This window comes from Furipterus horrens, unplaced genomic scaffold (genome assembly GCF_987537825.1).
Source record: "Furipterus horrens unplaced genomic scaffold, mFurHor1.1.pri manual_scaffold_5, whole genome shotgun sequence".
Taxonomy (NCBI): Eukaryota; Metazoa; Chordata; class Mammalia; order Chiroptera; family Furipteridae; genus Furipterus; species Furipterus horrens.
Window position 1 is genome coordinate 1,972,564 of NW_028327175.1, and position 25,997 is coordinate 1,998,560.

Here is a 25,997-nt window from a genome sequence, read left to right on the forward strand (position 1 = left end):
TCGCGGAGCGAAGTCTTCGGGGGCGATCCGATGAGAGGGCGCCTCCGCGCGCCCCCGGGACGTCGGGCTGCTCTGCCGCCCGGGCGGCCCCCATCGGGGAGGGCAGGGGCCGTCCCGAGCCGCGGGCTTGCTGGGCCCGTCGGAGGCCGGCACCGACTCGGGCCGCTCGGGGGCGGGGCTCCGAGGGCCGGTGGCCGCCGCTCCGCCCGCGCGGGGCGCTGGCTTCCTGCGGGGGCGAGACGGGACGGTGCGGCCGCGGCTCCCCGATTCTGGCCGCTTCCCCCGGAAAGTGGGGAAGCTACGGAAGCACAGCGCCCCGGGCGGCCTCCCCGCAGGCTTTCCGCCCCTCCCGCCCGCTCTTCCGCCTGCCCCGCCCTCGCCGCCGCGCCCCGCCCCCAGGCTCCGCCCCCGCGCCCCGCCCTCCTCCGGGAGCCCCGGCCTCGCTACTCCCGCGCTTCCCGGCCGCCCGCCGCCGCGGCCTGCCTTTTATAGGCGCCGCAGCCAATCAGCGCGCCGCTCCCCCGCGGCCCGCCCCCCCGGCCAATCGCCGCGGCCCTGGGCCGCCGTCGGCTGCTCGGCGGCGCTCGGCTGTTTTCGCGGCGGCTGGCTTTGCAGGGGCTGCTCGCTCGCAGCCCGAGACGCCGCTTTTTTTCCGGGTTCGGAGCCGTTCCGGATGCTTTAGGTGCCGGATGACCGATCTCCGGATACCTGGGGCGTTTCTGTACATGGATTATCTGGTAGGTGTGCGGACGGGCTGGCGTGTCGCCTGGCGGACCCGACGCGCCCGGGGTCCCCCGCCGGGGGACGGTCCTCCCGCTCCCTCCCTGGGACGGGATGCCCGGGGCCCCCTCTCCCGCCCCGGCCCTGGGGCTGCGCGGGGCTCGGGCTCCGGGGGCGCGCGGCGGGGCTGACAGGTGAGGCGGGCCGGGCCGGGGCGCTGGGGCCTCCGAGGGGCGGGCTGGTGACCGCGTCCCCCGCGCCGCGCGCTGGCTGCCCGGGAGCGGGCGCGGGGCTCCAGGTACCATTAACCAGCCATATCCTGAATGGCTCCCTAAGTGCCCAGCGGCCGCTCATTTGGCTGTGATTAGCTCTCTAAAGCCGTGACCTCGGTCGCGGCGGGGTTTTAAAAGCACATTACCTTCAGGCGGACGGGGCCAGCCTGCGCGCAGCCCGGCCGCCCCACCTCCCCGCCGCCCCGCGCGGCCTGGCGCGCTCACCTGCACGCCCCGGGGGCGCAGCCCCGCGCCCGGGCCAGGCCGGTGCCGAGAAGTTCAGGGGCGGGAGTGTCCGCGCGGTGCTGCGACTGAGCAGCATTTGGAAACGGACGGGCGTGTGCGCGTGGAATTCCGCAGCACCTCGTATTGTCCCGGAAAGGGGACTCGCCCCCGAGCGCAGGGCGTCCTGGTCGGCAGGGGCTGCGTTCGTCCCCCCTCGTCGCCGGCTTTGCCTCGTTCCCCGAACCGCGTCTGCCACGCAGAGTTCAAGACCGCGTTGGGCCAGTTGACCCGCCCGTCACCTGGCTGGACACAGGCAGTCGCCTCTCCGCTGTAGGTTGGCCCGGCAAGGACCTGCCAGTGCCTTCTAGGAATTGCCCTCCCTGCGCACTGAGAAAGTCTGGAGGCTCTCAGGTCGAGAAACGCTGGGCGAGGATGGACCTGCAGCGCTGCTTTGTACAATATTTGGGCTTATTCTTAGGTCAGCGAAGGAGACGTTTCCCCTAAAGCTTCAAGGGTTGGTGCGCTGCGGCGAAGCTGGCAGGTAACTGAGCAGAGGAAAAGGTTCTGGGTTCAAATCCCGTGTTGTTGGCCATTGGTGGATGGCAGTACCTTCTTCCATCCTCGTGATAAATGAGACTTGCTCTGCCTACAGTTGGAGCAGTTTGGGGGTTATCAGTGTTCGTGTCTTAAAATGCACCGTGCCGTGGAGGTCAGGAGAGGTGCCAAGTTCTCGAAGATTATTATTTTTAAGTTAAGTAACCGATTGTTTTGTAGCTTGTCTTTTAACATGCAGTAGTGTGGATTTTCTTACCGTCGGCCAAATTAAAGCCCCTTTGTTGAGGATAATCACCAAATGGGAAAGGATAACATTACCTATGCTACTGAAAGCTAATTTTTGATACGCACGTAGTCCGGCAGTTACGATCATTCTCTTACCGTGTTTTACTTCCTGGGTGACTTAAATTTACACATTGCGTTACAAAACTGTCTTTGAGGTACCAAGCCCACCAAAGCATTTGGTGAGAAAAAAGGACAACTCTGGCCTACCACTCAGGTTAACTTCTAGGTGGAGAGTTTAAGGGTAGGTGTAGGGGTGTGTGGGGGGCTCTACGTTACCTTACAGGCAGGTTAATTTCTTTACTAATTTACTAAGAGTTTTGTGTGAGTCAGGCCCCAAGTTTGACTTGGTCTTTCTGTCCTACCTACCCCCCCTCCCCACCCCATTGCATTGTTATAAAAATACCATTATTTTGCCACTTTATGCTTTTTCAGCAACTCACAAGTGCAGTGAAATGGAGCATAAAAATCACTGGATAGTCATTTGGGATGAGAAAAAAAATCTTAAAGAAAATCAGTCAGTTTTTATGAGTGTGCCAAGTATCTCCCAGGAAAAGATTTGAGAAAATCCTTAAACATTAAGTCCAGTTTTTACTGAAACTGGACTGAGGGAAAAAAACAAAACCTTGTGGTGGTCTTTAGTGTTTAATTTTTGCTTGTCAGTTGTCAGAGAAAATGATAGGCCACACATTCCTTTCCTTCTGCCTGTCAGATTGACTCATTTTCATAGACATAATCTTGTTACCAAAAACCAGTTGCTGAAAAATGAAGACCAATGCGGTGGACTGTCTCTGGGATCTTATTTTTAAAATAAAGCAATTTCCAAGTTCTTTTCCTTACCTTCCGGGGAAAAAAAAAAAAAGCGCTCCTTTCATTGCGAGCCCACCCCTTCGGACTTTGCTGATCTTGTGGAGGAGGGGAAGCACCCGGTCTGCTGTCCCGGGACCCACAAGAATCACGGGGTGTGCCGCCTCTTCCTCCTCTTTCTTTCCGCAGGTGCTTGACTTCCCGGCTGTTGCTACAGGAAGCCGGCCAGGTCTGTGTGTGCATGTGCGCCCTGCCCATTGTTTGCTGGACTGGGTGTCATCACTTAACCATTTTTTATTCGGAGGAGAATGGAAAGGAAGAGAAATGAGCGAAAGATAGAGGTGCTATTTTTAGCAGCTTTGGATAGGGTTGCGGATTTTAGAACACAGTGGTGCTCTGATTTTAGAAGTTGCTTTCGATTTCTTGACTTAAATGTTCTCAATTAGAGGTGACATGAAGTGAGGAACAGGGATAGTGCCTTAATAGTTCAGATAGGTTTTAAAAGAAATTTATCTCCGTTCAAGGAAATAGTGGTCGATTGCTAATCCTAAATAGTGTGTCTTACCCAGCGCCCACTACTTATTTGTTGACTTGAGTGAATGGGACAAGAGACACACTTAGACTTTTCTCACCCGCTTCAAAACCGAGGAGATAAAATCTGTTTTGATTAGCTGTTTTGTTCTGGGGAAGGCAGAATGTATCCTTTACCCTTCACTTGAACTTTATCAAGATAGAGTTTGTTTCGCCTGGGTGCCAATGTAGGTATAAAAATCTCAGTGTTCCAGCTGATAAGGAACCCGGCCCAGGAGGCCGCTCAGCTGTCCCCCATTTTCAGGATGGGCTTTAAGGCCGTGTTTACACCTGCCAACCCTACAGGGGAAAGATTCTTCTGCTGTTCCAGACAGACAGAACTAGGGAGGCATGTGCGGAGCTTTTCGGATAAGGTGGCAGGAACTAATCCAGCTGCGGTGAAAGAGAAAAACACATCACCCAGTTTTTCCTGGGAGGCTGGAGGAGATCAGTTTCTAGATTCCTTTTTGGTTGAAGTGCATCCTGACTCCTGTGTGCTCATTGGCCGGGGTTTCACCTGTCTCCTTCCTCTGCCTGTGATGGTGAAAGGAGATAACAGAGAGAGAGATACGATTATATTGCTGATAGTATTCTTACCGCCTGTGGAGTGGCTATTCCTGCTCAGTGGTACATACTGGGCTACCTTCTAAACTAGTCTTAGAATACGGAAAGTTTGGAGTGGGGGTCAGTGAGCAGGAAGTCACAAGACTCTTGAGGATGGTTTAAGACCTGTGCAAATAAAACCACATTCTGATCTTTTCTATTACTCCATTCAGCAGATGTTTATGGAACCCTGCTTTGCGCATGGCCTTGGCAGTCATGAGGCTGCGCGCCCAGCGGGATGCCCTTGGCCGTGGGAGAGCAGGGCAGCCGTCCTTGGGCCTGGCTCGGACAGGTTGAGTGCGGGGCACAAGGAGGAGGCAGCCTCTGCTGGCCCGGGGGCCTCCTGGTGGGCTTCTCTCTTATTTCACGCGTTTCTTTGTTTTCCTGTGAACTAAGATACGAAGTTAGACTTGAAGACGTGGCAGCTAACTGTGTGGTCCGTTGTGGGTGCTCATTGTCGGTGAATGGTCACTGCACTTGTAGGTTCTGTTTGCGATTTAATGAGGTCGGGGTTCTGGGTCTCTTCCTTGTATGGAAGGGCGAACCTGGCCTCATTTCCTGGCCGTAAGCGGCACCTGCCTTTATAAAACCTGTGTGTCAGTGGGGAAGGTCAAGTGCCAGAAGCCAGTTCAAAGCCATTACCATTTGCAGGATAAAAACCAACTCACCCCCCATGCAGCCAAGAACAGAAACCCGTGATGGTGCTACCGAGGGGCAGAGCACGTGGGTCCTCTGGTCAGCCGTGGGTCAGCCCATCCGAACGGAGGCGTGAAGGCACGTGTGTGATGTCCTCTGCTGTTCAGTTGTCTGGAAAGTGTGCTGTTTTTAACTCTGAATGACGGTGAACACGACAAGTTCTGTGTTCTCACTGTGGTCAAACCGATGATAAAATAACAATGTAGGCCAACCTTTTTTTCTTTTTTTTTTAGTTTTACTGGCAACCAGATTAGTCAGAGTCATAAAAATGTTCTCTTATTAATAAATAATAAGATAAAAACAGCATGAACACAAGAAACTGATCTACCGTCTGTGGAGTTCCTCTAGCAACAGCGGTGCCAGGGCAGCTGTGCCGCGGGCCAGGAACTCTGGTTCGAGGCGTGGCTCTGGTCCTCCTGCGCGTGGTCCTGGGGCAGGACCCCGGGGGACACGTTCCTGCCCTCCGGGAGCTGCGTGCCGGGCTGGGGCTGCCGAGTGCGTGGATGAGGGGGGTCAAATCAGTTAACGCTGACCCGAGGCTCAGAGAGGTGCTGCGCTTCCCCAAGGTCACACAGCCGACAGGCGGCCCCAGAGCCCTCCCCCGCCCTTCCTTCCAGCTTGCCTTGGAGCTGTTGGAGGCGGGTGACGTCTGTAGAGTGTGTCTCATGTAAACATGGTGCTGCTGCTCCAGTCCAGGGAGAGGACACCAAGGACCCTGAGCCCGCGCCTGGTGTTCCCACGGTCCAAGGACTTGGCTCTGCCGCATGACTGTGAAGGGTAAGGCTGGATGGAGAAGCTGTGCTGTGTCCTGAACCTCCCCCCATGTCCTGACCGGTCACCACGATGACCTTCAGCATCTGATGTTTCATCAAGTGACCACTGATGGGTTTCCAGGCAACCCTGTTAGTTGGCCCCCTAGCGTCACTTCAGGGACATGCGGCGGCCTTCCCCGAGAGCCAGTGTTCTTTGGAGAGGTCACTGAGACTTGGGACCTGTCAGCAGCCTTACCAAGTGCTGCCTGGGACACGGGGCTGTCCCCAGCAGACACCAGGCCCCGGACAGCCTTTGCTCATGGACGTCCTTTTGGATGCGCCCTCCGAGGACATGAGCTATCAAGGGTCGTTTCTCAGGTGGAGTGGGAAGAAAGAAAGGATTCTAGGGAAGGGGGGTAACTGCTTTGTTGATAACAAGAGGCAGCGCTGTCCCCCGATACTGTCACCAACTGCATCCACAGGGGGCTTTGACTTTGGCCCCGGCAGCCCCCTGTAGTGCTGCGGGGGCCCTCCCTGGGGTCTCCCAGATGCCTCTGGTTTGGGGTGAGTCTCAGAAGGCCAGCTGTGGTGGACCCTCATTTCGGAGCGTCTGCTAAGTGTCGGACACCCCTGCTATAGCAGGGCCAGGGGTCTGCGGCCGCGGGGCCCTGCGCTTGGTCGAATGCTCCGCGGTGGCCATCCTGAAAGTTTTCATTTTGGGCACTTGGCAAACATTTTCATTTCGCACCTTGTGTAGCTGGTTCTGACTTCTGGTGCTGAAGTCAAGACTCGGGCTAGTCCTTGAATGCCCGGGGCAGAGGTCAACTACGCATCGGGGCAGGGCCCCTGGCCCTCGGGATTGTCATTTTATCGTCAGAGTCAAGTCTGCGCCTGATAAACAGGGGACTCTGTCCCAGGCACAGGGCAAAGGGTTTTCCTTACGCCACCTAGTGCATTCCTCCCACGAGTGCTGTGGGCCAGGTGCCCCAGACTTGATCTGAGAAGCGGGGCCTCGGGCTCTGTGAGGGGGCCCATGGCCAGGGGCACGTGACCAGTGGCGTGTCAGGGCCCGGGTGCGAGCCGGCTCGGTGGACCCCAAGCCAGTGTGTGAGCAGTCCCCAGGCCCGGCTGCCTGGGCCGTGCATGAGAGGGGCGGCAGGAACCCCGGGCACAGCGCTGGGAGTGGAGGGGCCCCCTGATGGCTGCCTTGGCTCTCCCTGGGCTCCCACCCTCCTCTTCACTCTTCTGCATGAACTTGATGTTCTGTTCTTTGGCCCACAGCCAAAAACACCTCCGTGGTTTTGATAGCAACCCGCCCCGTGAGAAGCTGGGCTCACAGGACGGTCCCCTCGCAGGTGCCTTGGCGCCGGATTTGCTGGGACGACTCGGACCTCTGGACGCCTCTCCTGGGGGCAGGGGCTTCTCCTGGCAGTTGTGTCTGTGTGTCCCGGGAGGGATGTCGGGGGTCCTTTCCCAAGAGGAGTGCTGCCTCTTGGTGGCCGCAGGGTCTGTGACTGAGGCCTGTCCTGCATCAGCAACTGATACAGATTGCAAAATGTGATTTTTAATAACTACAAGTCTTCTGAACACTCGTCTGAAGTATAGCAAAGAATAAAACACACTTCTATGTCCTTACCTTTCTGACTGAACAGTAGTTAACATTTTTCCACTTTAAGTTCAAAACTGACATTATTTAAAAAGGGTAAGAAAGTTAAGGCTGCCGCGGAAGCCTGGAGCCCCCACGCTGTCTTCCTCCGCCCTCCTCAGGGTGACGTCACCCCGAGCCTAGCGGTGTCACCTCCTGTAGGGTTTGCACCGTTGCTGTATCTGCACGTGTGTGGTGTTGTTCTATGTGTGTGTTCACGGTTTTACAGAACGCGTCACACCCCGCCCTTACCTTTTTGAAACTCGTTTCTTGCTCTAATGTTTTTGAGATTAAGAAATGTTGCTGCATGCGTCAGTAGATACTCGCTTTCTATTTCTCGCTGGGCTCTTACCGTTTCTTGTTTTATATGTTGAGATCTTATATAGGTTTTGTGAGGTGCTCACAGAAGAGAGTAGGTGTTGATTTTAGAAAAATTTTAAAAATTCATTTTAGAGAGAGAGGAAGACAGAGGGGGTGGGGGACAGGGAGAAACAGAGAGAGAGAAACAGAGAAACATCGATTTGTTGTTTTACTTATTTGGTTGCTTCTTGTAAGTCCTCTGACCGGGAATCGAACCTGCAACCTCTGTGCATCGGGACGATGCTCTAACCAACCGAGCCGCTGGGCGTGGGCAGGTGTTGGTTTTGAGGCATGGTGTGTCTCTATTTACTTGTTTCTACTTCGCATAAATTGTTTAATGAAATTTTATTATATACATTGTATCCTTATGATTCATCAGCTTGTTTTGTAGTTTATAACAATCATTTTGTAATCATATTAACACACCTATACACATACATATTCTTGCCCGCATGAGGACCAGGTTTGTTTTGGTGACAGTTTATGCTCCATATTATTGAAGTAGAAGCTTCGTGAAGGGAACTCGGACAGCGCAGCAAAGCACCCTGGGAAGGACGCAGACTGTGATCTAGCGGCCCGCAGGGAGCCATTTAACGGTTTCTAACTCAGCACCAAAATGGAGATGCCGTTTCATGGACTTTTGTGCCCAGGGGTCTCTCTTCTGCAGCGTCTGTTTTCCGCAGTGTGCTGGGGCCTGTGCTTTTCACACCCAGTCAGTCCCCTTGCCGCCGCTGGGCATTTTATGTTTGCCCTGAACGCTCCCTGGAAGGTCTTTGGGATAGTTTAGGGCAGTGTCTTGTAAGGAGCTGTCGTCCTTCGGCATGTGACCGCATCTTATCCAGAAAGGGTTCCCGGGCCAAGTAAATCTGAAAACGGGGTCAAATGAAGTTAAACCACTAAAACAATTGATACAGCTCTTCCTCTGCACACGCGCACGCCGCATCTTGTAAGAGGGAGGTTATTGCCCGCCGTGTTTGAAGCCTTTGGCATGTTTGTGCTTTATGATCACGTCCTCGAAGGAGACTTCCAGGGTCGAAAGGCAGCTGCATTTTAAAGCTCTTGGTCTTGATTAAATTAGTTAATATTTGTGGTGCCCTCAGAAGAGTGCCTGGATATTATCAGCGGCTGTTGAAGGCAAAGTTATGCAACAGTCAGGTTTGATAATGATATCGCGTTATGGTGAGTTTCCTGGGCGCTGGGCAGGGCTTGATACGCACCCACCTTTCGTTCGGTCACTTCCCAGCCCGGGAGGGTGTGGGGGCCGTTACAGTCTCCCTGCTGGAGGGCGGCGGAAGCGGGGCCTCCGCAGTGTGCGGGCTCCGTGACTTGTTCTTGATCTTAATCTACAAGCATTTTTATTGTTGTGACAGAGAAGAAAAAGAGCTTCGATTCCAGATGTGCGATATCAGGTGTTTCCTGAATCTCAGGACACAGAGAAATGGAAAAATCAGGAGGCTGTTGCCAAGCGATGGTAAATTTAATTTAGACTTAAAACACTTGACATTTCCCTGACTTTTGTGGCTCTAAGAATATACTGTCTGTTCTGAGGAGGCAGGGAACAGCACTTCCTCTCTCTCTCTCTCTCATTACCTGGCAGAGTGAAAAGATGACAGTGCTGTGTCCATCCTCAGTGTGTATGTCTATGTGGATAAACGTGTGTGTGCATTTAGAATGTACTGATTTCTAAAACCCGGACCACTGGGAACCTGGCCTAAGACAATCACTCCAAGCCACGCGTTCGCCTCATTCTCAAAATTCGGAGAGCGCCCGCGCCTCTGGGATGATGAGCGTGAATAAAATCATAATACACAGTAAGTGCTTCTAAACACGGTAACGCGTTATCATTTCTAGACTGACTTGCATGAGTGTCCACGGGACTCGGGCTCAGTGTGACAGCAGCAGTGGTGGGAGGCCCACTGCCAGGCCCGTCTCTCTCCCCTCCCTTTCCTTTTCCCCCTCATCAGTTACACAGTGGGGGTTTTTCTCCCCCACCCCCCAAAATGGCAGCGTACGATTTCTGCGAAATAGTTTAACTAAACATGTAGGAACACATTCTCCCGTGTACGTTTTAAGAGCTGCGCATTGAGTGGTGGTCCCTGACCTTGGGAAAAAATGTGGTTTTTGGTCTGTTTTGCGATTTGCCAATATTGGAGCTTCTCGTCTCAAGCAGAATGTTAAAGTTAACTTTTATGGTTACTTTAATTTTTGTGTCCTCCTTTTTTCCTGACCTGATTCAGAGATCTTTTTATCGATTGACTGATTTCAGAGAGAGAGAGGGAGAGGGTGAAAGAGAGAGAGAGAATGATTTGTTTTTCCACTCATCTACATATTCATTGTGCCCTCACCAAGGATCGAACCCGCAGCCTTGGTGTATGGGGACAGCGCTCTCATCAGCTGAGCCTCCCAGCCAGGGCCAAAGCCTTTTTTAAAGGTGGCATTTGTCACTAGTACATGATCTGAGAATCTTATTTGCAAAAATACTTTAACCTGGGGGTTTTCTGAAGGTTAAAAGAGGCAGCGTCTGTCCTGTGCCTGAACATGAGGTGTTATCTAAAGCTGATGTGCACCTGTCACTTTTTATCTAAATTAATTTTTTATTCACCCAAGTCGATCGTCTTTTCAAAAACGGAGGTATGGTTTACATACAGTAAAATGCACGGATCTTACAGGTCCGGCTTGATGCCATTCCCTGTCCCTGGATCTTGTCACCACCCGGATGGAGATGGAGATTAAAGCATTCCCCGCCCCCCAGAAGGCTTCTCCTGTCGCTCTCCCGGCACTACGGGCAACGCTGAGTCTTGCCCGGTTTTGAACTTCGCGTAACTAGAATTTCAGTTTTGTGTCCTCTGTCTTATTTCTTTCCCTCAACATCGCTGCAGGAATCAGCAACTTGTTCTTTTTTTGTTGCGACATAACATTGCATGAACATACCACGACTGACCTATCCGTTCCCTTATTGATGGGCACTAAGGTAGTTTCCAGTTTTGGGATTTTTGGACTAAAGCTGCCACAACTGCTCCTGTACGTGTTTTTGGTGGGGAAAAGCCCCGCTCGTTTCTGCTGGGCGAGCGGAATTTCGGGGTCCTAGGGTAGGTGCAGGTCTGCACTTACTAAATGCAAACGATTTCCCAAAGCGGTTGCGCCCGTGAGACTTCAGCCAGAATGCCAGAGAGTTCTGGTTACTTCATGTGCTCCCGATGCTTTTCACGGCGTTGGCGCTTCCGTTTGGCCCTTCTAATCGGGGTGACTCCAAGCGTTTAAGGGTGCCCAGCGCTGCTTCCAGGGACCCAGGCGTGAGAACAATACCATGCAGGAGGATTCTAAGGCAGTTTTTTTTTTTAATTTGGAGAAATTACTTGGCTGTGTTCTGAAATTCGGGCCTTATTCAGTTGTGTAATTCATTTGGAAGTTCTGATGTGCTCCAGAGTTCTCGGGGGGGTCCAGTACCCCGCTTGTTCCTGGCTTTGCCCCCGATCGGGGGAGGAGCTCGGGCAGGCCAGTCAATGTGATTGATTTCATTTCTTCATCTGTCAGCACGATGGTCTTAGAGAATTCAAAATTTCTTTCACTTGAAGAGTTCTGTCAGTCCCGTCCCTTCCTGGAACGGCTGTCCTTCCATTCTTCCACTTCTGTGACAGCAGTGATCATAAAGTCGTCTTGCTGTCATTTATCCTTCATTCGGTCAGACCGCTCTGGTTTTTCACGAGCTGTAGGCAGAGGCGGATGAAGGTCGGTGGAGGCCCCGGGCGCAGAAGAAAATATTGGGCCCCTTAAAAATAAGAGAGAGACGGGGAAAATAAACATACATGTTAACCCTACTTTATGCAGCGTAGTAATGAAACCAAACTTGGTGTCATTAGAAAAGAGTGTGAAGTCGGGGTTTTGCGGGGCCCTTCAGAAGTCGGTGCGCCCGCCGTTGAATCCGCCTCTGGCTCTAGTGTTCGGGTGCGGTTCTGGGCCCCTGGGGATGTGAGGGATGCTGACACTGTCCTGCCGCCGTGAGCCTGTGCGCTGGTGGAGGCGGAGGAGCAGCAGCTACACGCTGGAGGGCCCTGCCCCTTCTGGAGGGAAGGAAACGCTGGTGAGGCAGCAGACAGAAGAGGAGCTGACCCTTGGGGGCCGGGGAGGGCTTCCCAAGGGGCGTCCTGGTCATCTGTGACATTGAAGTTGTGTCGAGGTGGCCCAGGGCCAGGCTGGGCCAGGCAGAAGGAGCAGCGTTTGCTTGGGTGTGAGGGGCTTGGGTGAGGAGCCGGCTGGCTGGGAGGCTGCAGAGCCGGCAGGGACACTGCAGGCACTTCTGCCTTTGCCTCCGGTCAGATCTGGCTGCGCCATGGTGGGGGTTGAAAGGGCAGCCAGACCGGAGCGAGCAGGCCGGTTCGGAAGGGGCCGTCCTGGTTCCACAGTGAAAGGACGGAGTTCTGGACGAGGCAGGGGCGGCGGGAGCCGGCAGCGTGGGCCGAGCTCAGCCGCGTTGCGGAACTGCCGGGGTTGCAGTGGGCTGCTGGCGGTGGGGACAGAGGAGACCTCAGGGCTCGTCCTCAGGCTTTGGGTCCGAGCATCGTTCTGGGTACCTAGTGCTGGGTAGCAAACCACCTTAGACCGGCGGCTTCGCCCTGCCTGGCATGCCTCCTTGGCTGGAGCTGCGCCCTGCCAAGCAAAAGTCCGTGGGTTCGATTCCAGGTCGGGGCACAGGCCTGTGGTGTGGGTTCGGTCCCCAGTGGGGGTGCGTGTGAGCGGCAGCCGATTGGGGTTTCTCTCTCATGTCGATGTTTCTCTCCCTCCCTCTCTCTCTCCCTTTTCTTCCTTTTCTCTAAAACAAACAGAAACGGTGGCTGAAACACAATAGCCATAATTTATTTTGCTCATGAATCTGGAGGCCGTTGGGGTCAGCCAGGCTATTCTCGTGCAGGGTCCCTTGAGAAGTCCCAGTCCGATGGCGGCTGGAGTCGTCTGGGGGCTTTTTCCTACACAGGTCTGGCCGCTTGGCTGGGGGCCAGAGAAGAGGGGACGCCTGGCCTCTTTCCCCATGTGGTCTGTCTGCACCGTGGCCTCGCGTCCAGGCCGAAGGCTCGCGGAGAGCATGTGCGGAGAGAGACGGGCAGGCTGCTGGTCTTCCCGCCCGGCCTCGGCATCGCTTCTGCGTCCTGTGCAGCAGTCCTGCAGCTGCGCTCAGGGTCAAGGGCGGGCATGGACAGCGCCTCTTGGTGGCGAGGCCGAGGCAGTTATGGGCACGTTGAAAAGCGCCTCCGGCCTCCAGGGGCCGCGCTGGTGCGCGGTGGTGCGCCTACCTGGAAGGGCGGCCCGTGGGAGGGAAGAGCCTTGGTTTTGGTGTCGCTAAGCGGAGCTGGGGCGGCTCACGCAAAACCCAGGGGGAGCGTCCACATGGGGAGGCGGGAGCGCAGAGGTGACCCTGGCACACGTGGTTCAGAACACGCGTGACAGTGATTGCCACGTGCCACATGTGCACTGTAGTGTTAATACCATGTGGCAGCAGAGTACCACGTGTGTTCCGTGCATTATTCATGCTACTGTCACCTCAGATATTAGGAGTCTGAGGCTTGGAGAATTGACTGTCGTGCCCACGGCCTGATGAATTTGAGCCCAGGCCTACCTGACGTTTGCCCTCACGTGGGTGGCCAGTGACCAGGCCACGAGTGAGCTCGCCCAGGAAGCCCGACGCCCTGGTCAGGGCTGGCACCTGGTGGGCGCACGGCATTTGCGGGGTCGGCAGGAGGCGAGAACCCGAGGAGGAATCTGAGAGGAGCAGCAGGAGGAGGTGACCAGTGGTGGCCGGCATTGCCCCGAGGTCGTGGAAGGTGGCGGAGAGTGACCGCTAGGTTAGGCCAGTGGTGATGGTGGCCGAGCTCTGTCAGAGGGCGGAGAGGAAGGGCCGCCGCTGTGGGTTTGGTGAAGAAGTCCCTGGGAAGGCGGAGGGGAGGCTGGTGGCTGTGGTCTGCTGTGGGAAGTGGGGGCGCACCCTCACGGGTGGGGAGGTCACCGGGACGAGGGCGGGACCCTGTGCCCCAGCTTCCTCACGGGCACACTGGCCACAACAGTGTACCCACCCCGCAGAACTGAGTGAAAACACCCAAAGCATTTGAAGGAGAGCCCGGGCCGCCCGGTGCGTGAGTTGGTAAAGCAGAGGCTGCTCGCGGAGAGCCTGGGACTGCGCGCGTGACCGCAGCGTTTACTGCGCTGGGATTGGGGCTTGGCGTGTCAGACAGGGCCCCGGAGTCTGTTGTCCCCAGAAGACTCCACTCTGACGCTTCCCTTTTCCAGTGGCAGCCTTTCACCCCCGCTGCCCACCGCATCCCAGTGCAGAGGAGCCGGGAGAGCCCGCGGCCGCTGGTTGGCGTTTTCCGCGGGGGGAGAGGCCCTGGGGGTCTCCGGGGACCCACGTCTCTCCGTGGCCACATCTGCCTAGAGCGGCTCCCGCGGTCCGACGAACTGTCTGGGTCCTGCTGTGGGTGCGCAGCATCTTTTCTGTTGGAGCCGCACGGTTGGAAGGTCAAGTTTGCCTTTGGAGAGCTTCCCCTGCGTGTGACGGATTGGCCGGCTCTTCCCCCCGCGCCCTTCCTGCCGTGTCCTGCCAGGCCGCCTGCCGCGGGGGACGGAGCCCGGGCTGATTTATGGGGAAAGGCTGCTGTTCTTTGTCATTCTGGATGTTTCCTGCATGTGGCCAGTTCTTTTTTTAAATCACTGGGCTGGATGTAGGAAACCTCTGGTGATTATTGAATTTCTCTTTGTCTCTATTGTATACAGAAACGTTGTATGTCTGTATTACTCACCAGCGATATTTCTCTGGGTGTAACGTAATTTTCCCCGTGATTTGTTGGGGCTTTGAGACTGAGTGTTTAGACAGGATTATTTGATCATATCCTGGGTTTCTTTTACATTCCTGGCATTTTTCGGGCCCACTGACCTGGCCTTGACTGTGGCAGATTGTCTGTCGCTTCTCCGGCTCACGCGGCAGTGTTCCTGCAGCCCGGGTGTGAGGAAAGCGCTTCCTGCACGGGTGACCTCTTCCTGCTCTCAAACATGTCTTTGCTTGGGGGACAGGACTCTTGGTCATTTCTGGAAATATCCGTAGGTGAATATCCTCCATTTCTCCTCTTCTGAGGGCTGAGTTTTATCACAAATAATTAATGATGGGAGCATAATGTTCACTCTGAATAGTTTCATAAACCAGACTTAGTATGTTCTCCTTTGAGTCCATGTTGATGATTTTTAAAACTCTTTAAATCAGATATTTTAGCATCAATACATAGAACACAAGTATTGTAGAATGAAACAGGTTTCTTAAAATGTTGACATTGTAAAGAGCTGTGGAAGAAGTGATGTGTATTTTAATTCTCTGTGAAAAAGTTGTCTTGAATAAACCGACATTAAAAACGTCTGCTGGTGAAGACACGAGGGAGATGAAGAATCAGAAGCCGACCAGCTCGTGGATGGCTAGAGTCCGGCGTCTAGTTGAAAGCAGTTCTTTTATTTCCTAAATCCAGAGTGCGTACGAGTTCCTCTCCAAGGCGACGATGATTTGTCCCAACTGCGTCACACTGTCGCGTGAGCGGTGCTAACAGCAGCAGGAGCAGCAACTGAGTGTTCTTCTGAGGGGTGTGGGGAGCATTTTCCTGGGCATTCAGAATTAACGAGGACTCGAGGTTCACAGAGCGACATTTTAATCTGTGTTTATGGCTTGAAATGAAACACAGTAACTTAAGGTCCTCGGTTTTAATTCAGACACAATGCCCGTGTTCAGAGACCTAGCTACCCGCAGAAAGGAGTCTGCGAGCCTGTGAAATACTCCACCAAGGATCTCTGTTACATTAATTCTGGGAGGAGACGCGCCCTCCCCACTCCCCCGTCTTCCTCTCTGACTTCTTCATGCAGCAAGGACTGAGCGCTCAGTGCTTGGTAGGCGCTTGGGCGTGGTGGACAATACAGAGGTCACTGTTTATCTGCTGGAACTAGACAGCCCGAGACTCGGAATACAGTTCCCGGCTGGTGGAGACACTCCGGAGGACGGGAGGGAACAGGGCGCACACGCTTCTTCTGGAAGGGGCCTGCCGCTGACCGGTGTAGGCTTTGCGGGGCCACGGCCTCCTCTCAGCTCCTCAGCCCCGCCCTCACGCACGACAACGGCCACAGGTAATATGCGAACAGGTGGCCGTGGCTGTGTTCCAGTGAAGCTTGATTTCCGACCACAGGCCCCGGGCCAGATTTCACGGGCGGGAATGTTGCCGGACGCAGCGGCACCCCGGGGCTCCTCTGCCCTGACATTCCGTTCCTTTACGGGCCTGCTCTTCGGGGCGCTGGCCTCAGCTGCTGCCTCCTGCCGCCCTGCTGCGCGCAGGCTCCCGGAACGGGCGTGGGCCCGCTCGCCCCCAGCCCAGAGCCCGCGGTCGGTGCTCGTGTCTTTCATGCAGGGGACTCGTGCCAAGCACATGGTGCCTTCCACTTGGCCCTCGGAAGTCCTCGAGTCTTTCAGAAGGATCAGCGCCCCAAGCCGCCCTGCCCACCCTGGGGCGGCGAGACATCCGGACGCCCGTGCCAGGGAGGTGTGATGCCGAGGCCCAGAGTCCCAGCCGTCGTGTGGAGGGAACCTCTTTGTTTACAGCTGATGAGAAGGGCCTCTGCCACCAGATAGAGCGGGGCACTGCCGGCCCCCCGGAGTCCCCCGGGCTCTGAGCGGTCCGCCCCACGCCTTCCACACCAGCCTGCGCGTGGCCCGTCCCGGGGTGCGCAGGGTGGGGTGTTGTGCTGGGAGCAGTGTTTGTGCGTAAGAGGGCCCCCAGGACACGTCAGCGTGTCATCTGGGCCAGGCCAGCGGCGCCGCGTCCCGCACGGGGGTCCCTGTTGGCCCCCGGCACCCGGAGTGTTTGCGACCCGCAAACGCCTGCGACCCTGCTCTCCTCGGTTTGACTTCACTGCCACGAGTGGGAGACCTTGGGCCCAGGGGACCTGGTTTCAGATCCTGGTTCTGTCCCGAAGCAGCCGCTCTGTGTCCCCACGTCTCCCCTGGGGACAGTCACACGGCCGTGCAGTGGCCCGTATCTGCAGTCCACTTCACTTTCTCCGGGGACGGCCCTCTCGTGGAAACGCCCCGTCCCCACCACTGTGCCACTCAGCATGGGCACCGTTTGGAAAGAGCAGCTTCAGCCAGAATGGTGTTTCTTTGTCCCTCCAGTCGGTGGGCCCGCAAGTCATCAGGGCCCCGGGATGCCCTGCCCCCTGCGGGTGGGCTTTACGCTCGGGCTTCAGAACGGCAGCCAGGGCCCCTGGTCACCGCTGCCTTGCTGGCGGCAGGATGGGGCGAGGGCGGGAGAGTTGCCCTCCCTCCTGGAGACGTTTCAGACCGTGACGTACCGCATGTGCCGGGCCTTGGTGACGCCGTCGTGCCTGGCCGCAGGGGAAGCCGGAGAACGTACTGCTTTGTTTTTTGTTTTTTTTCTGAGAAGAAGAACCCCCTGCAGCCCACTCGGCCGCGTTCACACACCTGCGTCTCTGCCTCTCCCGAGCGGGCCAGCGGGGCCGTCTCATCCTCGGCTTTGCACACCTTTTCTTTCCCACGTGGTTTCTTCTCAGTCATGCTGTTTGCGCCCCCCTGAATTTAGGGTGCGCTGGTTCCTCACGGTCGTGGCGTTACTTAACAGCGAAGCGTTTAGTCGTCAGTATTTTCCTGCTCACTACGGCCGGTCCAGGCTCGCTGTCCCGCGGGGCCACCGCCTGGCTCTGGGGCATCTCGGCGTGGCCAGCCCGCTGGGGGCCTCCGCCCGGCCCATCCTGACGCGGGCTTTCCCGTCGGTGGCCGGCATCCGGTCCCTGACACGTGGAACTTCCTTTGTCAGGAGTCGGAGGCCAATCTGAAAACGAGGCTGCTGTGTATATTAACAGGAACGCATCTCCGGGGGTGCGTGGATCGTCCATGAACAGATCTCAGGGACGGACAGGACGCTGGGACGTGGAAATGGACGGGGGCGTCGGAGGCCTCGCTCGCCAGCGTTGCTCCGGCCTGGACCTGTCTTGTCCTCTCCTGCGGCCCCCTTCACCTGGCTAACCCTCAGTCTTCTAAGACTGTTCGGGAGGGCCCCTCGCTAGCAAGGCTGCCCCGACACCCCTCTAAAGGGGTGGGTGGTCCGGCCCCGTCTCCCTGAGTTCCCCGGTGCGCTTGTCCCGCTCTGCTGAGCACGGTACCGTGCCCCATTGGTCACAGTCTGTCCTGGTCTGTGCGTCACTGTTCTGTCCTGAGCTGACGATGACGATGCCAGGGGTGGCCTTCCTGTCTCGGCCCACCTGAGGCTTACCCAGCAGTGCCTGTCCCGTTGAATGGGGCTCTCAGCACGGGCTTTTCCTTTTTCCCTTTTTGTATCGAGTGTTCTAGCCCCAGTGCCTGATAAAGAGAAAAGGAGTAAAACCTCCAAGGTAAGAGGCAGTAATTACTTAATCTGGTAAATTACAAGGAGGTTTCTCCCCCTCTCCCCATACCGTTCAATCAGACTTTTCCAAAAGAGATGTGTCCGTACCGTCAGTGTGAGCCGAAATCTTTGTTTGTGTATTACGTGTGACTTCTCGTGCTGTTCGCAGGAGCATGGCTGACGCTTGGCTCGATGAAACCTGTGCGTTTCGGGATGATGCCTTATGCTTGCGTTAGGTTCTCTTTTGCTCGTAGACTTTTCAGATCACTGAGGCTGTTTCTCACTGGCATGTCAAATCTCTGGTTGCGTTTCACCGCAATCCCGCGCGAAGGACGATGATGATGGTGCTTGAACAGGCGAGGGCAGCGATGCCTTTCTGCGTGGCCGGCTGTCCTGGTGTGCGCTTCACATGTGCACATGTGGGCAGTTTGGGGAACATGGATGCTCGTGGGACGAGGCGGCACTGCTGCATCGAAAGCGTGTTAGATCACTGGAGGGACCGGTTTCGTGAGCTTTGCTTCAGATGGTAGTGTCTGTCCTGTTTGATCCTCCCGTCCTTGAGTTCTCCTCTGAAGAAGCTGCGCAGTCGATGTCGAGGAGAAACATCATCCACAGTTTGTGAACAAAGCTTGTGCTGTTTTTCTTTTTTCTTTTTTAATAGTTTATTTATTTTTAAATTTATTTTTAGAGAGAGGGGAAAGGAGAAAGAGAGGGAGAGAAACATCTCTGTGTGGTTGCCTCTCACGCGCCCCCAACTGGGGACCTGACGTGCAGCCTAGTCATGTGCCCTGACTGGGAATCGAACCAGCGGCACTTGGCTCGCAGGCCACCGCAGCCAGGTCATGTTGTTTTTAAATACCAGTTGACGAGTTTTCAAAAGACTGATGTCCTGTGTGAGGACAGGAGGCCTTGCGGGTTGTGACGTCGCTCAGGGCTGTGTTTCCAGGGACCACACGGGTGGGCACTGTTCTGAAGGAGGCGGCCTTCCTACGCTTTGTTTCTGTGGTCTGGTGGCATGACCGATGCGTGACAAAGGTGACCTTCGCTGGGGGTTCCTGTCCCTTGGGCTGTGGTGGCCGTGACCCTGGGGGCGCACTGGCGTCTCCTGCTGCAGCCCCTGCATCTCTGCCTCGTGCCTTTGTCTCGGGGAGCTGCCGGGAGCACAGGCTGGGTCGCAGGGGGGTGGCGGCCCAGGCAGAGGCCCAGGCTCCCGAGCCCCACAGGCAGAGCGTCCGGACGCCTCCAGGTCTCACGTGCTCTTTGTAGAGCTGGTGTTCACCCGGCGAGCCACGCGTGTTTCTGTCGTGAAGAACCGAGCACTGGAGAGCATGAGGGGCTCCGGGAACCGGCTCCCCGCCCGTGGGAGTGTAGATTTGTGCAAGCACTTGGAGAATCCTGAGGCTGAACGCCAGCGTGTTCTGTGACTCCAGAAAATCCACTCCTGGGGGGTCCCTCTGCCGCGCCGGGGGGTCCGTCAGAGGAGCTGTGCGGGGAATGTTCCCAGCAGGAGCCTTCGTAAACGCAGAACCTCAGCTGGAGGGCAAATGCCCGTCAGCTGTCGCCTGGACTAATTTCATGGGACACTGTGCAATGGCAAAAGTAGGAGCTGCACATAATGTTATGTGAACTACAGCCATGCCGTATGCAGTGCGTACATTTCACCAACAGTGTCGAATGATAGAAGGTACAGAAAATGCACATAGCATGGTTTCGTTTCTACTAAGTTCAGGAACAGCGCTCTGGGGTTGTACACGGGGGGGGGACTACGGGAGGGATGCAGATGTGGGTACCTCTGAGGCAGTCGTTTTCAGTGGGGGGGGGGGTGTAGGTAGGGGGATCTGCCCTCCAGGCGATGGATGTCTGGCAGGTCTAGAGGCGGTTTTGGTTGTCCCACCTGCTACCTGGGCCTTGGGGGTGGAAGGCTGCCCTTAGCTGCAGGCTGGCGCTGGGACACTGGGGCAGTCGGCACTGAGGAGTTGTCCGGCCCCAGCGTCAGCAGGCCTGAGGCTGAGCAGCCCCTGCGGGGAGTGGAGGGAAGCATAGGGATGATTGTCTGCCTTTTCCCTTGGTGGCGGGCAGACGGGGTTTGCTGTCTGTCCCCCTACCTGCCTGCTGCACTTTTTATATGGGTGATATTTTTGCCTGCACTATAGGAAAGGAAATATGTTAAAGTGTTTTGGGATTTTTTTGTTTCCCCACGGCAGTCTGTGTCTGGTCACTCCAGTGCCCTGGGCCCATTTTTAAAATTTTGAAATCCAAGTGGTCACTACGTAGGTGACCATTCGCGGGCTTCCCCAGCCTTCGGACTCAGAGGCACAGCGAGCGCCTCGGCTTCTCCCCCTTGGCTGCCGGCGGGGCGGCGGCTCTGAGGCTGGGGGCCGGAGGCGGGGTGCTCGCTTTGCAGACCAGATGCTGTTCTGCAGAAGGGCTGAGAAAGCTTCCCGTGATTCTGGCTGTCACTCTCCTCCCGAAGAAGAATGTGAATACGTGTCCACAGAAAGTTCAAGGAACTCGTTTCAGGTGAATGAAGCCAGAATTCGAAGTAAACGTAAATTCTCACAGGGCGGGGCCCCCCGTGCGTTTGGCTTTGCGCCTCCATGACATCCCCCAGCGTCGGGCCGTGGCGAGCGCTCGGTAGGTCTGTGCAGTGCCGTCCAGTTACGGCGAACTCAGTTTTCGGTTTTGCCCCCATTTGGATTTAAGAAGACACAGATGTGCTTTCCTCCTTCGGCCCCTGTTCGTCTCAGCGGCCTGTCTCAGCTGAGTCTCTGATGTTTATTACGTGTTCATTCAGGACGCTGGATTTCATATCGAATGTTCATAATCTCAGAACGAAATTGGCGATGTTTGTCCCCAGCTAGATGAATAGGTCACTTGGGAGCTAGACATGCTTTGTGTTACTTCCCGTGAAGGCACTTGGAGTATGTTTTCTTCAGGGCCTCTTGGACATTGGCAGAGGCCAAGCTGGGACCGGGTGTGCCAGGGATGGACTGGGGGTGTCGGTGCAGGATGAAGGGGGCAGGAGGCGGGGAGGCGGGCCTTCAGCCCCTGTGGGACTCCCCTTAAAGGAAGCTGGTTGGGGTGGGGAATTGGGGAGGAAGAGCCTCTGAGAAGGTGTCACCTGGCTGCTGGGCCTCCCTGGGCAGGAAGGGCCTGGCCTGGGGACCCTCTGAGCCACTCAGCCATGAGGAGGGCCCATGGACCTGAAGCCCTGTGGCTGGGGCTGTCGGTCAGGCCACTGTCCTGGTCTCCATGGAGATCCGAGGTGAGGCCTCAGGCAGTCCACTCACCCGGGGGCTTACGGCTGGAGCCGGAGCGTCCTGGGCCAGCGTCAGGAACCGAGTGCCCAGCACGCAGCCTGGGCCCACGCAGGAGTCCTGCCCCAGAGCTGTGGCCGTGGGCTACTGATTGTAAGACTGGTTAACATTGCCTCAAAAAGGGAGTGCTGGGACCGAACTGTGTCCTGTCCCCCCCACCCCCGCCCTTCCCCGAAATTTCACATGTTGAAGCCATGACTCCCAGGGGATGGATTTGGAAACGGGACCTTTGGGACATGATCTGGTTTAGGTACAGTCACAAGAGCAGGGTTAGCCCTCAGAGACGAGGAGAGCTTCCCCCAGCCCCCCCCACCCCCCCCACCCCCGCCATGGCCGGGAGACCACACGGAGGAGGCGGGCCCAGGACGGGGCCCTCACCAACCCCGATGGGGCTGGCACCCTGCCCTTGAAACCCTCGCCTCCAGACCCGGAGAAATCGCAGCTGCCATTCTGTGCTGTTCCGTGTGGCGCACAGGCGGGAGGGGAAAGTCTCGTAAATTGCAAATAAAGAACAGAAGCCTGAGAAACCTTTCTGACCACCTGTTGGAAATAAACGCTCCGTTCTAAGTAAAACGAGCAGCAGAGGAGGGAGTGCGGAAAGCTTGGGCCTGGGTTCCCAGGATGAGAAGCTGTGCGCGGCTGTTGAACTGACTTTTATTTCTGTGTTTCTCACATTATTGCCAAGTAGCAGCTGATGAGCCGCTTGAAAAATAAGGGAAGAGAGCACAGTTCTTACGTATGAGGAATCCATCATCGGAAGTGAGCGAGACAGAGATGAGGTGATAGAGACGCGTACACACAAACACACGGGGTGGGCAAAAGTAGGTTTACAGTTTGAGCACACGAAACCCAGAGGTTTTCTACTGTTATTTATTAGCTATTAATTTTCATACAAACAACTGTAACCCTGCTTTTCCCACCCCTGGAGGTATTTGACACTCCGCAAACACCCCCGGTGTAAAATAAATGCGTGTGTACAGGTGAGCGATCCTGGGCCTTGAGCCTGAGAACGTTTAGTGACGATGCTCCCCGGAGACAGGAGGGGCTGCCTGCACCTGCCGTTCCCTCTTCTCTGCCGCCTGCAGCGGACAGAGCTCTCTCTCTCGGCTCTGAGAGGGCACGATGCCTCTTGAGTCTTCAGCGGGGAAGCGGCAGCAGACCGCGCCGCCCTGGGTTTTCTGGGCAGGAACTAGGCACAGGTTGGGACCCGTTCCCGTCCTCAGTGACGGACTGCAGCAGCTCCCCAATCCTAGAACGAGTGGAGACAGAGAAGCAGAAAAAAACCAGTGTTTAGAACCAAACACCTGCTCCGAGGAGGTGCTCTCTCATGGGCAGCGCGGGGCAGCGCGTGTTCTCCCCAGGGGCACGTCATGGGGCATCACAAAGAAGTAATTCAGAGTTTGAGACAAAGCCGTCCTGTACGTGGCTCCAGACTGTTTCGGGACTGAGCAGCGCGCCCCGCGTTCGGGTCAGGAGGAAGGAGGGAAGCGAGTTCAGCCAAGAGGCTGCATTACAGTTGTGGGCGATGACTTTATGAAATCCTGGCGATGGGAACGGGCCGTACGCAACAAAGGGACCTTGAAGTGACCGTCCTGAGGTCAGCTGTGGATTAGCTCTGGGTCAGAGGGCGCGCCGGGGCAGAGTCAGGACTTCCCTTCGGAGCGTCAGGCTCGGGAAGCATCAGGAGCCAGAAGCACCAACCCCAGGGGGCGTCCAGAAGCTGGAAGCCGGTTGGAGCGGAATCAGAGCCTCAACCCACCTTCCTGTCACATCAGGAGCCGGAGTGATCAGAACTAGAAGCTCAGAAGCCTTGGATGGGTAAAGCCCAGCCGGTTCCTCTTGTCCTCCCACGGATGGCACCGTTCGAAGCCCGCGGACCCTGTGGCTCGTCCTCCGCCCCATCACCCAACACCCACCTGCAACTGACATTCCATCCAGGGATGGCTGGGAGGTGCCGGCACAGCATCGTGCATGGCTGGGGACTCGGGTTCCTTGTAAGAGCTTAAAAACTCCTTACATTCTCCTTTTGACGTTGCAGAAAGTATCAAACAATAGTGTGGTATTAATAATGCTATTAATAATACTGTGCATTGTTTCAGTCTGCCTCTTTAGCTCTGAACAAACCCTAAACTTGGATTGCGTTCTTGTGAGTTACGGTGCTGATAGAAGGACACACTGTTTCCTCTTGCTGCCGGAACAAACCACCACACAGCCAGCAGTTTACAGCAGCGAGCGTGACTGTCATAGCGTACCTGGGGTCGGGCGGCTGAGGTGGGCTTCCCTGGCCACCGAGATGCTGGCCGGGCCAGGGTCCGGAGGAAGATCCCGTCCAGGCCTTTGGGGCTTCCGGGGGCTACTGTCCCCTAGGTTCACGTCCCTTCCTCAGCTGTCACCTTGGCTTCTGTCGTTACCCCTCCCGCCTCTTGCTCTGGCACATCAAGCCTCCAGCCTCTCTCTTTATAAGGATGCTGTGGTTAAATTGGCCCCACCTGGACCGCCCAGGCTCACCTTCCCCCACCTGGACCACCCAGGTGACCTTCCCCCACCTGGACCGCCCAGGCTCACCTTCCCCCACCTGGACCACCCAGGTGACCTTCCCCCACCTGGACCGCCCAGGCTCACCTTCCCCCACCTGGACCACCCAGGCTCATCTTCCCCCACCTGGACCGCCCAGGCTCACCTTCCCCCACCTGGACCACCCAGATGACCTTCCCCACCTGGACCGCCCAGGCTGACCTTCCCCCACCTGGACTTCCCAGGCTGACCTTCCCCACCTGGACCACCCAGGTGACCTTCCCCACCTGGACCACCCAGGCTCACCTTCCCCCACCTGGACCGCCCAGGCTGACCTTCCCCCACCTGGACTTCCCAGGCTGACCTTCCCCACCTGGACCACCCAGGTGACCTTCCCCACCTGGACCACCCAGGCTCACCTTCCCCCACCTGGACCGCCCAGGTGACCTTCCCCTACCTGGACCGCCCAGGCTGACCTTCCGCCACCTGGACCGCCCAGGCTCACCTTCCCCCACCTGGACCACCCAGGTGACCTTCCCCCACCTGGACCGCCCAGGCTCACCTTCCCCCACCTGGACCACCCAGGTGACCTTCCCCCACCTGGACCGCCCAGGCTCACCTTCCCCCACCTGGACCACCCAGGTGACCTTCCCCCACCTGGACCGCCCAGGCTCACCTTCCCCCACCTGGACCACCCAGGTGACCTTCCCCCACCTGGACCGCCCAGGCTGACCTTCCCCCACCTGGACCTCCCAGGCTGACCTTCCCCCACCTGGACCGCCCAGGCTGACCTTCCCCACCTGGACCGCCCAGGTGACCTTCCCCCACCTGGACTTCCCAGGCTCACCTTCCCCCACCTGGACCGCCCAGGCTGACCTTCCCCCACCTGGACCGCCCAGGCTGACCTTCCCCCACCTGGACCACCCAGGCTCACCTTCCCCCACCTGGACCACCCAGGCTGACCTTCCCCACCTGGACCTCCCAGGCTGACCTTCCCCCACCTGGACCGCCCAGGCTCACCTTCCCCCACCTGGACTTCCCAGGCTGACCTTCCCCTACCTGGACCGCCCAGGTGACCTTCCCCCACCTGGACCGCCCAGGCTCACCTTCCCCCACCTGGACCGCCCAGGCTCACCTTCCCCACCTGGACCACCCAGGCTGACCTTCCCCACCTGGACTTCCCAGGCTCACCTTCCCCCACCTGGACCTCCCAGGCTGACCTTCCCCACCTGGACCACCCAGGTGACCTTCCCCCACCTGGACCACCCAGGTGACCTTCCCCCACCTGGACTTCCCAGGCTCACCTTCCCCCACCTGGACCTCCCAGGCTGACCTTCCCCACCTGGACCTCCCAGGCTGACCTTCCCCCACCTGGACTGCCCAGGCGACCGTCCCAGCTCAGGACCCTTCCTCCCTTCTGCAAACCCCCTTTGCCACGTCAGGTGAGGCACAGATCTGAGGGAGCAGGATGCACATGTCTCATGGAGGACAGGAGGGAAGCGATACTTCACCTGCCACTGGCACCAGAGGAGAGGTGAGAGGACTCAGCCCGTCTGTCCTTCGTGGGGGGAAAGACAGGTAGACAAGCCCGGGGGCTGCGTTTGGATGCCATCGTCAGTGCCACCAAGGTCAGGTACTGATCAGATCGACGGGAGGTCCCGCGCGTGGGGTCTGCAAACAAGGCAAGGAGCGGGCCCCTGCACGGCCGTGCGGGCGGGAGCGGCGCTGGCCGGACCTGTTTGACCTGGGGCCCCAGGAGGCTCCAGCTTCCACGCTGCGCACTCTGGAATGCTGACACGTCTGCCGTCACGCCGAAGAAATGAAGAGCTCCAAGCCAGAGGGAGGCACACCTTGGCTGAAGGGCTTTTGTGGAGCAGAGGTCAGGCAGTTAAGGTACAGGGCTGGCTCTTTTAGTCAAGATCAAAATAGCAGTGTCTTACCCAGAACAAGTTCCGTCTCAGATAGACATCTGCCCCGGCTGTCAGTCAGGAGTCCAGCCCTCAGCTTCGCGAGACCTCAGGGACGCGGCTCCTGCTAGCTCGTCCTTCCGTGGCCAACGTGATCTGCTCACGTGCCCCTGCGGCCGGCCGGCCACTGGGTGCTCGGGGGGCCCGCGGGGGAGAGGAAGCGGAGGCCAGGCAGTCCCCTTCTGGGCGTGGCCTGGGAGCGGCACACACCCCTGCCCCGCAGCTCCCCAGTGCGGACCGGAGTCAAGGCCACGTCCCTACAGGGGAGGCCTGGACATGGAGACTCTGGTAAGGAGC

The 25,997-nt window shown here is 57.1% G+C and overlaps 1 protein-coding gene across 2 annotated transcripts in view; it reads left to right on the plus strand.

Annotated features, from left to right (window-relative positions):
* The first annotated feature begins 572 nt into the window (after window positions 1-572).
* The window catches only part of ARL15 (ARF like GTPase 15), a 287,179-nt gene continuing 261,754 nt past the window's right edge, over window positions 573-25,997 (plus strand). For both annotated transcript variants that reach the window (XM_090278859.1, XM_090278858.1), the window contains exon 1: window positions 573-737. In XM_090278859.1, coding sequence (XP_090134985.1) covers window positions 690-737 — 48 coding nt within the window. In that variant the 5' untranslated portion in view covers window positions 573-689. The remainder of the gene's footprint in view (window positions 738-25,997) is intronic.